This window comes from Nematostella vectensis, chromosome 14, assembly GCF_932526225.1.
Source record: "Nematostella vectensis chromosome 14, jaNemVect1.1, whole genome shotgun sequence".
NCBI lineage: Eukaryota > Metazoa > Cnidaria > Anthozoa > Actiniaria > Edwardsiidae > Nematostella > Nematostella vectensis.
In genome coordinates, this window is record NC_064047.1 from 5,861,136 (window position 1) to 5,874,271 (window position 13,136).

The window sequence follows — 13,136 nt, forward strand, 5'->3', positions numbered from 1 at the left end:
AAACGATCCCCAAGAGTCCCCGAAATGAACCCCAAGGAATTGCAGTAATGGACAAACAAAAGGAATGTGGAAGGATTGGCTTTCAGTTTTAAAAACATATGAAACATTTAAGCGTCATTTTTGTCACTATCCAGAAATTTGAATTAACTAAAACCATAGTATTAAGATTTTTATATACGACTGCGCGGGAAATACAGCTTTCGACAGCTTGGTTGAGTCAACAATTGGTGTCAAATAAAAATTCCCGTGATGGTAATTTGAAGAACCAGGCGTGAATAAATAATTCATACATAACAAGCCATAAACGAATGTCTCCAAAGATTAGACATGCCTCTGCTTTCCCGTAGGAAAATGTTTGTTTGTGTTCGGTGAATGAAAGACCTATCATAAAGAGAGATAGAGAGAAATCATTCAGTGGTGTACGCACTACTACATAAGGAAATTCAAAACTCACATATTGCTTTCAACAAAAGCCACATCTCTTAATATTTTGCAACGGTAGTAAAAGGGTTGTTCGAGTGCATTACTCAGTGTGCTTTTGTAATTCCATCTTCTCGGCCAAACCGGCTGTCGGTAAATATTCGCTCGTGTGAACATGGATTTCGTGGTGAAAAACACGTTTGGTTGTCAAATGAATATAGATTTTTAGGGTGATGTTTACCGGAAACGAGATTTATAGTGTCAGAGTCATGTGTTGGAACTGCAAATGTTTCGAAGGTCAAAAGTTTGGTTGTTCTGAGCAAGGCTGTGCTTTGGCTGTGCTATGTTTATGTTGTACTCCTTTCAGTAGCAATTAAAAGTTGTGTATTTGTTTAGGACTCTGTTTATGGGTTTACCGCCGGGGCAATGTAATAAATAGAAGTATTGTATTGGAATTTAAGTTTTTTAAGTCATGTTATTTAGAAATAGATTGGCTGTCAACCCTAAATTATGCTTTAAGAATTGGAAGTGCTTCTTCTGCTTTCCCTTTGTCCATTACCGCATTTCCGTGGGGTTGATTTCGGGGACTCCTCGGTATCGTTTCGGGTCCCGGGATCAGTTGGGGTACTTTTGGGGATCATTTCGGGTCCTGGGATCGTTTCGGGTCCTGGGATCATTTCGGGTCCTGTACAGACCTTTCTCAGATGCATAATAATGCTGTCAACCCTTATAGCATCTATGAGGAGTAAACAATTTTTGTACCCCAGTAATAATACAATGTACATTTTTATTAGATTTAAACACTTTCACATTGACAACAAAAGAAATGTATAAATTGTATTTGTAAATAGTCCTTATTAGTAAATGCAAAACCTACAGTTACATAAATTTGTAATAAGTGACATAAATGTGTAATAAGTCTATTTTACAGTGAGAAAGCATAACACTGGGCAACTGAGCGTAAGAAGAGAAATTTGCTTGAGGGCAAAACCCATGGAGAGCAAAAGCAAGATTGGTGGCTGCCTGTAAAATATCCTGTAAACTGGCACCAGTGCATGGCACAAGGAACTATTGAAAATCATGATTCATTCAACTCTCCACCTGAAAAATTGTAAAAAAAAAGATATTAGTTAAGTATTAGATTTTAGTATTCCTGTGTTAGCTACTCAGAAAAAACCCCCAAAAGTTGGATATTCTTTAATGCCCTAAAATGTGATAAGTTAGTCAGACTGAGCCCCAGAGGGGGTACTCTGCTCTAAACATGATGCTTTGAATTACAGCTACAAAGTTTGAGTTGGAATGCTCAGTTTGGCATAACAAAATGACAGAAAGATCTGTCTCCAGGTCTTTTCCATCTTGGAAACCTGATGTCCTCTTACCTCCTCATCAGCCTGTGGCTCGTAGGTTTGCAACTAAATGGTAAAAAAAAAAACATTAATAAAAAGGAAGTGAGGATAAATGGTGCAGTGACATATTTTTTAGGTTTTTACTTTTAAGAAGTAGCTAATTTTATCTATATTTATCAAAGTGAAAGAAAAAAAATCTCCTTAGCACATGAATCTGTGCATGTAGGCTAGATTTCCAGCTCATCGCGTAGCCTCCAACCCTAGCAACAGCTAGGAAATAGAGCATACTGTCATGAGGCAAATAGATCAGCACTATTTATTATTATAATGACTCACAACAACTCACCAAATAACAATCCCAGTCCCTTTTCTTAGTAATATTTCACAATTTCAAAAAGAAATAATTTATAAAATATCTATTAGAATCTGAGCTATAAAACAGGCCACCAGGTCTGAATTATCAGTCACATACTTGAAGAAACTTCCAATAGACACACTGCTTTTAAAATTTTGAAATATTTTAAGGGATTTCTGCTAAAAATAGTAGGAGATTGTTATGTAATCGGCCTGTAGTAAACTGGTGACAATGCGGCTTTAATACTATCAGCTACAAATAAGTAGATCTACATCAAGGAACACAACAGCTCTCATATTCACTGGATCGTGGTTTCGAAAAGTTAAAACTAAAATACCATAAAATACAAGCATAAAATACTCTTAAAATACCATAAATCATTCTGACTTTGTTATTTATATGACAGACATTCTATCTGCTAGCCAGCTCTCATTTGGAGTTACAGTATTTAAAAAGCTCTTTTTGAAGATTAAAAGGTTGAGGTTCACAGTTGATCCTTTGTGTGGATTCTAGTTCTAGTCTAGAAACATTTCTGGAACCTTCTCCAAGTACCAAGGTACATAACATCAGTACCAAAGGTACATAACATCAAGTACCATAGGTACATAACATCAGTACCATAGGTACATAACATCAAGTACCATAGGTACATAACATCAAGTACCATAGGTACATATAAATACCATAGGTACATAACATCAGTACCATAGGTACATATAAATGCCAAGGTGCATAACATCAGTACCATAGGTACATAACATCAGTACCATAGGTACATAACATCAGTACCATAGGTACATAACATCAAGTACCATAGGTACATATAAATACCATAGGTACATAACATCAGTACCATAGGTACATATAAATACCATAGGTAAATAACATCAGTACCATAGGTACATAACATCAGTACCATAGGTACATATAAATACCATAGGTACATAACATCAGTACCATAGGTACATATAAATACCAAGGTGCATAACAGCAGTACCATAGGTACATAACATCAGTACCATAGGTACATAACATCAGTACCATAGGTACATCACATCAAGTACCATAGGTACATATAAATACCAAGGTGCATAACAGCAGTACCATAGGTACATAACCTCAGTACCATAGGTACATAACATCAGTACCATAGGTACATATTAATACCAAGGTAAATAACATCAGTACCATAGGTACATATAAATACCAAGGTGCATAACAGCAGTACCATAGGTACATATAAATACCAAGGTGCATAACAGCAGTACCATAGGTACATAACATCAGTACCATAGGTACATATTAATACCAAGGTAAATAACATCAGTACCATAGGAACATAACCTCAGTACCATAGGTACACAACATCAGTACCATAGGTACATATAAATACCAAGGTAAATAACATCAGTACCATAGGTACATAACATCAGTACCATAGGTACATATAAATACCAAGGTAAATAACATCAGTACCATAGGTACATATAAATACCAAGGTGCATAACAGCAGTACCATAGGTACATAACATCAGTACCATAGGTACATATTAATACCAAGGTAAATAACATCAGTACCATAGGAACATAACCTCAGTACCATAGGTACACAACATCAGTACCATAGGTACATATAAATACCAAGGTAAATAACATCAGTACCACAGGTACATAACATCAGTACCATAGGTACATATAAATACCAAGGTAAATAACATCAGTACCATAGGTACATAACATCATAAGTAACAGTGCATACAGTAACATCACTGACCATGCGGGGTGCACTGTGCTGGTTCTAGGAACATCTTGTAACCTTCTCTAAATCTCAAGGTAAATAACATCACTGACCATGCGGGGTGTAATGTGCTGGTTCTAGAAACATATGTAACCTTCTCTAAATACCATAGGTGCAAACATCGCTGAGCATGCTACCTAGATGCAATGTGCTGTAATAGTAGTTCTAGAAACATCTGGAACACTTATCTAAGTACCACACATTGCATACCATCGCTGAGCATGCTAGATGCAATGTGCTGTAATAGTAGTTCTAGAAACATCTGGAACACTCATCTAAGTACCACACATTGCATACCATCGCTGAGCATGCTAGATGCAATGTGCTGTAATAGTAGTTCTAGAAACATCTGGAACACTTATCTAAGTACCATACATTACATACCATCGCTGAGCATGCTAGATGTAATGTGCTAGACTCACAGATGGCTCAGGCAACTCTAAGATAGCCTCAGGTTGGCACTTAGTAGGGTTCACACCAGCTGAAGATGGGGGTGTGGGTTTGTCCTGCACAGGAGTCCGCACTGATTTACGACTATCTGCCCTACTACTAGGCTGAACCTACACATGAATATGATGGTTATTGGTGTGGTCACAAATAATGTGTAATGATGACGATGATGATGGTGATGATGATGCACAAAATGGCTTGTTAGTGTAAATAATTACGAATGACAAATGATATGATGAGTTAAGACAAGGTTGAAGTGATATGCCTATGTTTTTGCATTAAGGAAGATGGCATGTAACTGTAGAGAATTATGAATGACACATGATATCATGACTTACAACGTGGAAGTGATATGCCTTTTTTGCATTGATGAAGGGCTAATGCTCCACAAAAAACTATAGATTATATATGAGTTTAGGTTAGAATTGTGTCTGTTCAAAACAAAAGATATATTTTTCATCTTCTTTTTATCTGCATTTTCACTGCAGGTCACAGTTCTCCAATACAGACACTCACAGAAAAAAAAAGAAAATAACACAAAAAGCAGAAAACATCACAAGTGTCACCATGCCTATATGCTTGTTGCATGCGGACTTACAGGTGTCCTAGTAGCCGTGGCACGGGACCCAACACGGGACCCTGCCCGTCCCGCACCTGATTTTTGGCTGTACGTTGCACTGCCCATTTCAAAACGAATTACCTGGGTCATAAGGTTATGGTAATATACTTCATATTAGGTAGGTTAAAAGGTTATGGTGGTTATAATATACTGTATATTAGGTAATGATAATAGGAGTGTAGTCATATAGCACATAACCTGGGTCATATGTTTGGTAGGTTAAAAGGTTATGGTTATAATATACTGTATGTTAGGTAATGCTAACATGAGTGTAGTCATATAACACATTTCCTGGGTCTTATGTTAGGTAGGTTAAAAGGTTATGGTTTGATATACTAGGTAGGTTAAAGTTCATAATGATAATAGGAGTGTTTTCATATATAACACAATACCTGGGTCATATGCTAGGTAGGTTAAATGGTCATGGTAATGAAGATAGAAGTGTAGTCATAAATATGTTAGGTTAAAAAATATGTTATGGAAATGAAGACGGAGGTCTGGTCATTAGAAATTTTACAAGGGCACGGGTGACCTAGTGTGTTAGCGCATCGGCCTATCACAAGTGAGTTGAAGTTATTCTCCTGTGTTTCCAGTCTTCTCGGATAAGGACACTAAACCAGAGGTCCCGTCTCTTCAAGCTGCACTACACTAACCTGAACCAAAGGGACGTAAAAGAACCACTGGGGACGCAATAAACCCTCTGGCAGAGACCACCCCCAGTGACAGTGCTTACAATGCTTACGAGGGACATATGTCAGAAACTGTGTATTCGGTTAATATGCTACCCTCGATAAACAAGGATTATAGTTATTGTATTGCATTCTTTAGGTTTTCAAGTTTAAATTGATTCCTACTCATCACTACTTTTACTGTGGAGGTTTCAAATGAAAAAGGATGAAGTAGACTCCGGCTACGAAGCGATTTAAGACCGGCCTCAAGGATTTCTTCCAATATTTATTATATTAAAACATTCTGAAGGGTGGATCCCTGCGCGGTCTTGACTTTAACTTAGCTCTGCTCTAAACATGCGATCTCCTCGTGTGCTCTATTGACTCTAACTGGTCTCAATTTACAGATGCCTTTTAAGCAGCAATTATCAACTTGTGTCAATCAAACTTAATTACTTACATATTGAATCAGTCACTTAGAAAACAAACAGTGTTCGATGTGCTATCTACAACAAGGGATAGTATGTATTTGAAGATCCTCCAATAAGAAATTACTTGCTTTTTTGCCGAAAAGGGTGAAAGGTGGGAATTAAGAAGCCAGCACACCCTAAACTACCTAGGTATATGTCTGTTGTCTAGTGGTCATCTACCTCACATGGTTATCTATATTCCCCGATTACTTGTTTTACCAGAATAGAGGATCATTTATTTCTTGAGGATTAACAACACATTAGTTCTATATCATAGTTGTTTTATTATAATACTAATTAAGGAACATTATGGTCATCAAGCTTACAGAAGTAAATCTACTAAAAACATCTAATCCCTTAACTCTAAGAATTTTTGTTGAATTTATAAATTTTGGTAATTTTTTCCCCTTAAATGCTGTAACTGCCATAGCAAACTAAGTAGCCTCAAGCCAAGCAACCAGAGGATGAATGTAGAAAATAATAAAAATTCTCCTCACCCTTTGTTTTAGGTCAGTATTCTCGGCAGTGAGTTGCTCCACTTTTTGTCTTAGTTCTGACACTTCAAGCTTCAAGGCATCAACATCAGCTGTCTCTGGTGCACCTCCATGTAGATGCTGCTTTACAAAGCTTATGTACAGTCAAGGGAATAGCCAGAATTTCAATCAACCTTTGTTATTGTTTTTATTTGAAAATAAAACAACTTAAGAAAAGAAGAACTTAAGAAAACTTCAAAGTAGCAATCTATTAATGAAGTCAGATAACTTATAGACAACACTTTATACATAGATTTAGTGTGTCTTACCAGGCTTTATGGCAAATCAAAAGTGATCAACAAGCCTCTCAGCCAATAGAAACCAGGGGAGTTTACAGACAGCTGCAAGAGTGCTTTTTTCGCTGAGTTTTGGCACTTGAGTTTAATTCCCCTACATCCGCATTTTAGATCAGCTTTGGACCACCAGTCTGTTGTATTTTGGACATGTGCGCAACATCGTGAAAACAGGCTATTGGGTAACAAAATATTCTCGATTTTTCTCTGATCATCTAATCAAACCCAGAGTAACTAATTTATAGAAATCTAGATAATTTGTAAATTGATAATCAAAAGTGTCAGATATTGATAACCAATTGATGATGATAATTACAGTAACTGGATATTGGTAACAGTTAATAATAAAAGTGATTTATTGATAAACAATTATCTAAACAAATTGAGAATGATTTCATCAAAAATTATTCTGGGTATAAAGATTAAAGAGACAGAGTGGTATAATTAAGTCAATAAATACATAAAGTAAGTCATAAGCACCCAAATTATTTAGATCGACTTTACTATAGTCTGTAGCAAAAACTAAGGATACTCTAAAGCGTTGTGTGGCTTCTCTGGCTCTTCATATAGGTTGACTAAAACTAAAACACAATTAAAGAAGGCAATTCAGTAAGCATTAGACTATAAGATATTCATGACATTTGCCGTACCTTTGGTAAGGGAATCTAGAACTCCTGCTTTTTCCAAATATTTTCTGAATTCTTCCCTTTTCGAATCCGCTACCTTTTAGAAGAGAAAAAACTTATAAAACCGCACAGAAATAAAGTTCTGTTGAATACATAAGATAAGCAAAGATCCTGAAAGTCTTACTCTGTATTGAGAAGTCATTTTGTTGGTTGTTTAGGGGAATTATTTGATGTTTTTCGCCGCTTGATTCAGTCTTGTTTCTGTTTCTCCTTTGGCGCTAGCAACGACTAAAACACACGGCTCTAGCGCCCAGGCCAAAGCAAAAGGGAATAAACAGGGTTCCCATAGGTCCTTGGAAAACCACAGCAAGCCCACATTTTCGACAGTACTCGAAAGTCGGGTCGGATTGCTTATAGGGAAAAATATATTTTTTTGTGGATTATTTTAGGGATGACCAGCGCTTGTAAATAATATAAGAAGAAATCATGAATATGCAAAGGCTTTTTTGGTGCTACCTATTTATGCTAAAAATGAGCTGTAAAAAGCTATACCCTTTCTGCACTCTTGTCTTTTATACACTTTTGTTATTCATTTAGCCAGGGGAGATCAACTTGACTTAGGTGATCCATTCCAATTAAAGAATTTTTATTACCACTCTTGTAATTCAAGAACGGACCACTTGGAGTGCTAAATGGGTAATCTCCATCTCCCTCCCCCTTCATCAACTCTGTTCACAACCCTGGATGGTACTATAACTCAGTTATAACAATAATAAAAAAACTCACTTTAATGGAAATAAACATTGTTTATCGAGCCCATCACCATAACTATTTTTATATATTTAACATTGCTTACCATAATTAAAAATTTGTTTAACATTCCTGTTTTCACAAATGCATCAAATCACTGACCAGAGACAAATCTGGTATTTCTCTAGCCAGGTGATTTATTAATTGTTTATTATTAAGAAAATGACCAGTAGTGGTGTAACTGTGCACCTCAGTTTTCTGGTCCATGAGCTACCAGTAGGCCAGCTACGGCAGTGGATATTCCATTTATATAAATATATGACACATACTTATTGTGACAATTTTAATTGTATTTCTAAATTCGCATGAGATTTTAAAGAGAAGACTTGAGAATACCTGGCGACCAGCCATTTCCTTTGGGATGCTTAGAATAAAAATGGTACATGAACGATATAATTTTTGTTTTCAAGCAATTTTTAACAGACCAAGAAATCATGATATATGAGAAACGGATGATTCAATGTACTGTACCATGCAAAAACAGAAAGAAAATAAGCTGAAAAAAAAAAACCCATTAAAATCAAAACCCCAACATGTTGCTTCTTAACTTAAATGAACCCATTTTAGTAGAGGTAAGAGGCCCCATTTGCTGATTCACTAACACACTGGGCCACCTGTGGTGAAAGGCCCCATTTACTGATGCACTAACTCACTAGGCCACCTGTGGTGGCCTGTCTACATGACTGAGGCAAGGAGCTCTCCTGGGACAGTAGTGATGCAGCAAGCCAGCCCCTCAATTGCAACTTTGAGTCTATCCACTACTTCCCACTGGCGCTTATATGTGTCATAGCATTCAATACTATGAAGCTCTCTCCCTTTGTTGATTCCACACAATGCATAGACCTTGTCCTTTATTGCTCCTGAACAGCCATGAGATCTAGGGACACACAAAGGTGCAATCACACTCCAGGAGTTACTAACGGGGGTGTACACTTCGCATGCATCAAGCACAAAGGGCACCTCCAGAAGGTCTTCACCACCAATGATGTAAATCTGTTGATGCAGATAAGTAGCCGATGCACCTGATCGCCGATGACGCATAGGTGGGATCTCATACCAGGCATCGTTATCAACTTTGTACGTCTCACATGACTTTAACGGCATATACTCTTCACTGCTGAACCCACCAAATGCATAAATTTGATCCTCAGTAGCAACAACACACAGTCTTGTGCGGGACTCATTCAAGCTGGCCACAAAGCTCCAAGAGTTATCCTTAGAGTCATAACGCTGAACAACATTCAAAGGGCGTCCTGTATTGTCATGCCCTCCTATGGCATAGATGTAGTTTCCAAAAGATGCAACCCCTAAGGCTGCTACTTCTTTCCGCATGCTCATGACTGTACTCCAAGAGTTTGACCGTGGGTCGTAAAGCTCAGCACTACGCAGTGCTGTCTCCTCCATCGAGGCCCCACCCACAACAAATATCCCCCCATCATGAAGTGTCATTCCATGATTTTTTCTCGCTGTTATCATGGGTGCAAGATCATAGCATTCGCTCAAATTTGGCACAAACAAATGAGCTTCATTTGTAATTCTATTCGTTTCTAGCCACCCCCCAGCAATGAAAATTCCATTTTGGCATGTTCTTGGCTGAGGAAAAAGATTTCTTCTCTTTCTTTCATCATAAGACAATGAAAAATATTCCTCAGCCCTGACAACTAAAAGTTTACATGCATCACTTTCTCTGACTAGCTCTTCGCCTTTCACTACATCCTCCAGGTAACACCTAGGGAGGTACACTAATCGCAAGTGCCGAAAAAGGATCTCAAAATGCTTTCTTCTCTCTTCAAGGGAGAAATCCACCCATCTTACCACAGCCTCGAATACCTCCTGTTCCTTAGCTACAAGGTCGTCACAGGAAATTATAGCAAGTAGCTGTTCAACATTGAGTCTCTCAAACTCTTCCGCTTGAGACACAGTTCCAAATTGTTCCAGTGTGTATCTCTGAGCGTTATCTTTGAGAGTCTGGAAATTGAATTTCTCAGCAATCGCAAGAATGCTCAGGCAGTTCGCAGAGGTTAGATTATGTGAGAGAAAGTCTATACCCAATTGTTTTAATTTAGGTAATAGCATATAATCTGCCGCTACTGTCAATGGTATAGCTTTACTTTCCTCCACAACGACCGACCCAGAGTACAAATACGCCAAGATGTCTTCCATGATTTCGACATCAACATTGTTTAACTTGATCTCATTGCCCTGATTTTCCCTCATTTCGCTTGTGAACAATGCACGGAAGTACGGACTGGAAGCGGCTAGAATGTTTCGATGCGCGTGGAACAAGACCTCATTCACATTTAATGTAACGTCGCAAAGAAATCTTTCTTTTCTAAAATCGTCCATCGATTGCATTGCATTCACACAGAACGTAGCGTCCTTTCCAGCCATCCTGTGTCCCGGTATTTTACGATTTAGGGAGTTTATAAGGGAATGTTCCGTGCTCAGTCTCAGTTCGCCGGTCTGTCAAGTCATAGGATGGGCAACATCTGCGACACCTGCTCCCATGGGAAATACCGCTGACGCATTCGCGCCTTATTCTCCTCCTTTCTCTCCAGTGGCATTTTATTTTAAAAGTGAAGTTTTCTTTTTCGCCCTGTGCGCCAGTTCCAAGCTCCCAAAAGTTGCTTTTGCAAACACCTCACTGACCTTTTGGAAATAGTATAAATTTTCTTTTCATAGTTACTTCAAGATTTCTACACATTATTTGTATCTTCCAATATTATAATAATGCTGGGGCTTACCAGGACTCTTTAAGTGGACATAAAGAGCTCAGTTTCCTTACTAGCAGAGGCCTCTTTTCTTTGTATTTCGCTCAGCGACTGCGTTATATACCTACCCCCTTACAAGAATGTTGAACACCTTGGACACAAAGTTAGCATTTCACCCCCCCCCCCCCCTGGCCGTAGCCAGGGGGGGAAGGGGGGGGGTCGGAAGAAACCACCCCGCACGACTGGAAGGTGCGCCCTGATGAAAGAAAATTGAGTACCACTGCAAGCCAGGCAAGGAACCTAAGAGAAAAAACGAACCTCCCCGCTCAGAATCCTGGCTAGGGGCCTGCACAACACTGCTTTGCGAGGGGAAAAGGGAAGTCAAGAAAAATGTGATTCAAAAAACAAAACGACACGATATTTAAGCGCGAGAAAACCCAAGGCTTAGGTTAAACGCCATTTTACAAATACATTCAAACGAACGGTGGACTGTTTCATCTCGAGATATGGATAGAACGGCATCTAAACTAGACCTAGGTGCCTCAAGAGGTTTTGACTAGGATTCTAGAAACCTCAACACTCCATAACACCCCCTATTCGTTATTAACTAGGGCAGGGATAAGGCCGAATGGAAGGGTGGGGGGGGGGTTAGGGGAACAAATAAATAGAACAAGAACTAACAGCGCCAGCTCCAACCAGCATTGCTGGCGCACCACTGCGTTCGGTATTTCACAAAGAAATTCAACAACTTGGCGAACTTTTTCACAGCACCTCCTAACAGTGTTCGAACAGCACTATTATTACTGGGCAGGCTATTTTGGGTAACACTGATGGCTCTGTTCCCTCTGGGCTCAACCTTTGAACTTAAGGTACATTAACAGGGCTGTCAAAATAAGACGGCGACCGCCGGAGCCCCGATTCCCTTCTGCTTCAAAGTGAACGAGTGACACAGAAAGCTCTGCTCAGGAGGGTAGAACCCCGCGTTGCTACTTCGTTTTATCGCTGGCTACTGTGTGTCTGATATTTGAAATGAATAATAAAGCTAGTTTTGCGTCAATCCTCTCGCAGCCAGCTACTTTAATACATTTTGACAGCCCTGCATGGAACGTATTATTCGCCTGTTTTGATTGATGTTTACACAACCAAACAAATGATTAAACAAGCGCATAAGAAAGACTACTCACGACTCTGAATTCATTTGTCAATAACGACCCTAAATAAAACTGTACATAGTAATTAGAAAGTAAGGTATGTGTTCAGAAGTTTTAAAAATTCACCCGGGGCGAAGTGCGAGATGAAATGTCATACAACATACAGTAATACGTGTTAAAGGGTCTTCGTCAGCCGCCATTTTGTCATCCTAGCAAAAAAAAAAAAAGTGTGGAAAAGCACCATTTGACGATTATGAGAAGCTTTTGGAATGTTAACTTTTTGTTAACTGAAGTACGTAAATTTGTTTTCAGATGACTATCCCGAGATTTTATCGCATAATTTGTCAATGACAAAGATGCAGATGACAAGGGCTCTTTAAAGCCGCATTGTCACCAGTTTACTGAAACCTCAACCGTTAAAAGACAAAAGAATCTATTAAAATCCGAGATATTTAACAGGCCATCCGCACTAAATTATCAATCACATCCTCGAAGAAACTTCCAATAGACACACTGCTTTCAATATTTTGAATTATGTTTCGCATTTTCCGTTTAAAATCATCGGATATTGTTACGTAATTGACCGGAAGTAAACTGGTGACAATGCGGCTTTAAGACCTAGTAGATAACTGCACGGGGTTCACCCTAGCCTCGTCTCCAGGTTGAGTGGCGCAGCGGAGAAGGCTCTGGAGAGAGGGCATTGCGTTACTTTTAAAAGCAGCCAAGCCCCAGGTGTTCAATACGGGTTTCCTGTGGTATGTAAAAAAAAAAACCTTCTATGGGTGAACTCGTCCTAGATCACAAGATTCATCTACGAGCACAGGCAACCTGGTCAGAATGCCAGGAACTAGGCTGACCTCGAAGTACACTATAAGGGATCTTGAGA

At 38.7% G+C, this 13,136-nt stretch overlaps 2 protein-coding genes and 1 long non-coding RNA gene across 3 annotated transcripts; all 3 read right to left on the reverse strand.

Moving 5' to 3' along the window:
• Positions 1–1,187: 1,187 nt before the first annotated feature.
• LOC5513884 (c-Myc-binding protein) lies at positions 1,188–7,895 on the reverse strand. Its single transcript, XM_001634049.3, has 6 exons — positions 7,763–7,895; positions 7,603–7,675; positions 7,485–7,533; positions 6,624–6,753; positions 1,800–1,832; positions 1,188–1,521 (listed from the first exon to the last, which is right to left on the reverse strand). Exons 1-6 carry the CDS (start codon positions 7,778–7,780, stop codon positions 1,510–1,512), a joined length of 315 nt encoding a protein of 104 aa, XP_001634099.1. The 5' UTR covers positions 7,781–7,895; the 3' UTR covers positions 1,188–1,509.
• On the reverse strand, positions 1,910–5,579 carry LOC125559835. The gene is made up of 2 exons (XR_007306524.1): positions 4,968–5,579; positions 1,910–4,479 (listed from the first exon to the last, which is right to left on the reverse strand). It is a non-coding gene; the product is annotated as an uncharacterized LOC125559835 (long non-coding RNA).
• Positions 7,896–8,352: 457 nt separating the features above from the next.
• On the reverse strand, positions 8,353–10,869 carry LOC5513883 (kelch-like protein diablo). Its single transcript, XM_001634048.3, has one exon. It carries the CDS (start codon positions 10,777–10,779, stop codon positions 9,064–9,066), a length of 1,716 nt encoding a protein of 571 aa, XP_001634098.2. The 5' UTR covers positions 10,780–10,869; the 3' UTR covers positions 8,353–9,063.
• Between the last annotated feature and the right edge of the window lie 2,267 nt (positions 10,870–13,136).

Coding starts and splice junctions, on each gene's coding strand:
- LOC5513884 (XM_001634049.3), bottom strand. Junction 6,754..7,484: donor AAGCCACACAACGCTTTAGA/GTATCCTTAGTT, acceptor ACTGTACATAAG/CTTTGTAAAGCAGCATCTAC. Junction 1,833..6,623: donor ATACTGACCTAAAACAAAGG/GTGAGGAGAATT, acceptor TTTACCATTTAG/TTGCAAACCTACGAGCCACA.
- LOC5513883 (XM_001634048.3), bottom strand. CDS start 10,779: ATGGCTGGAAAGGACGCTACGTTCTGTGTGAATGCAATGCAATCGATG.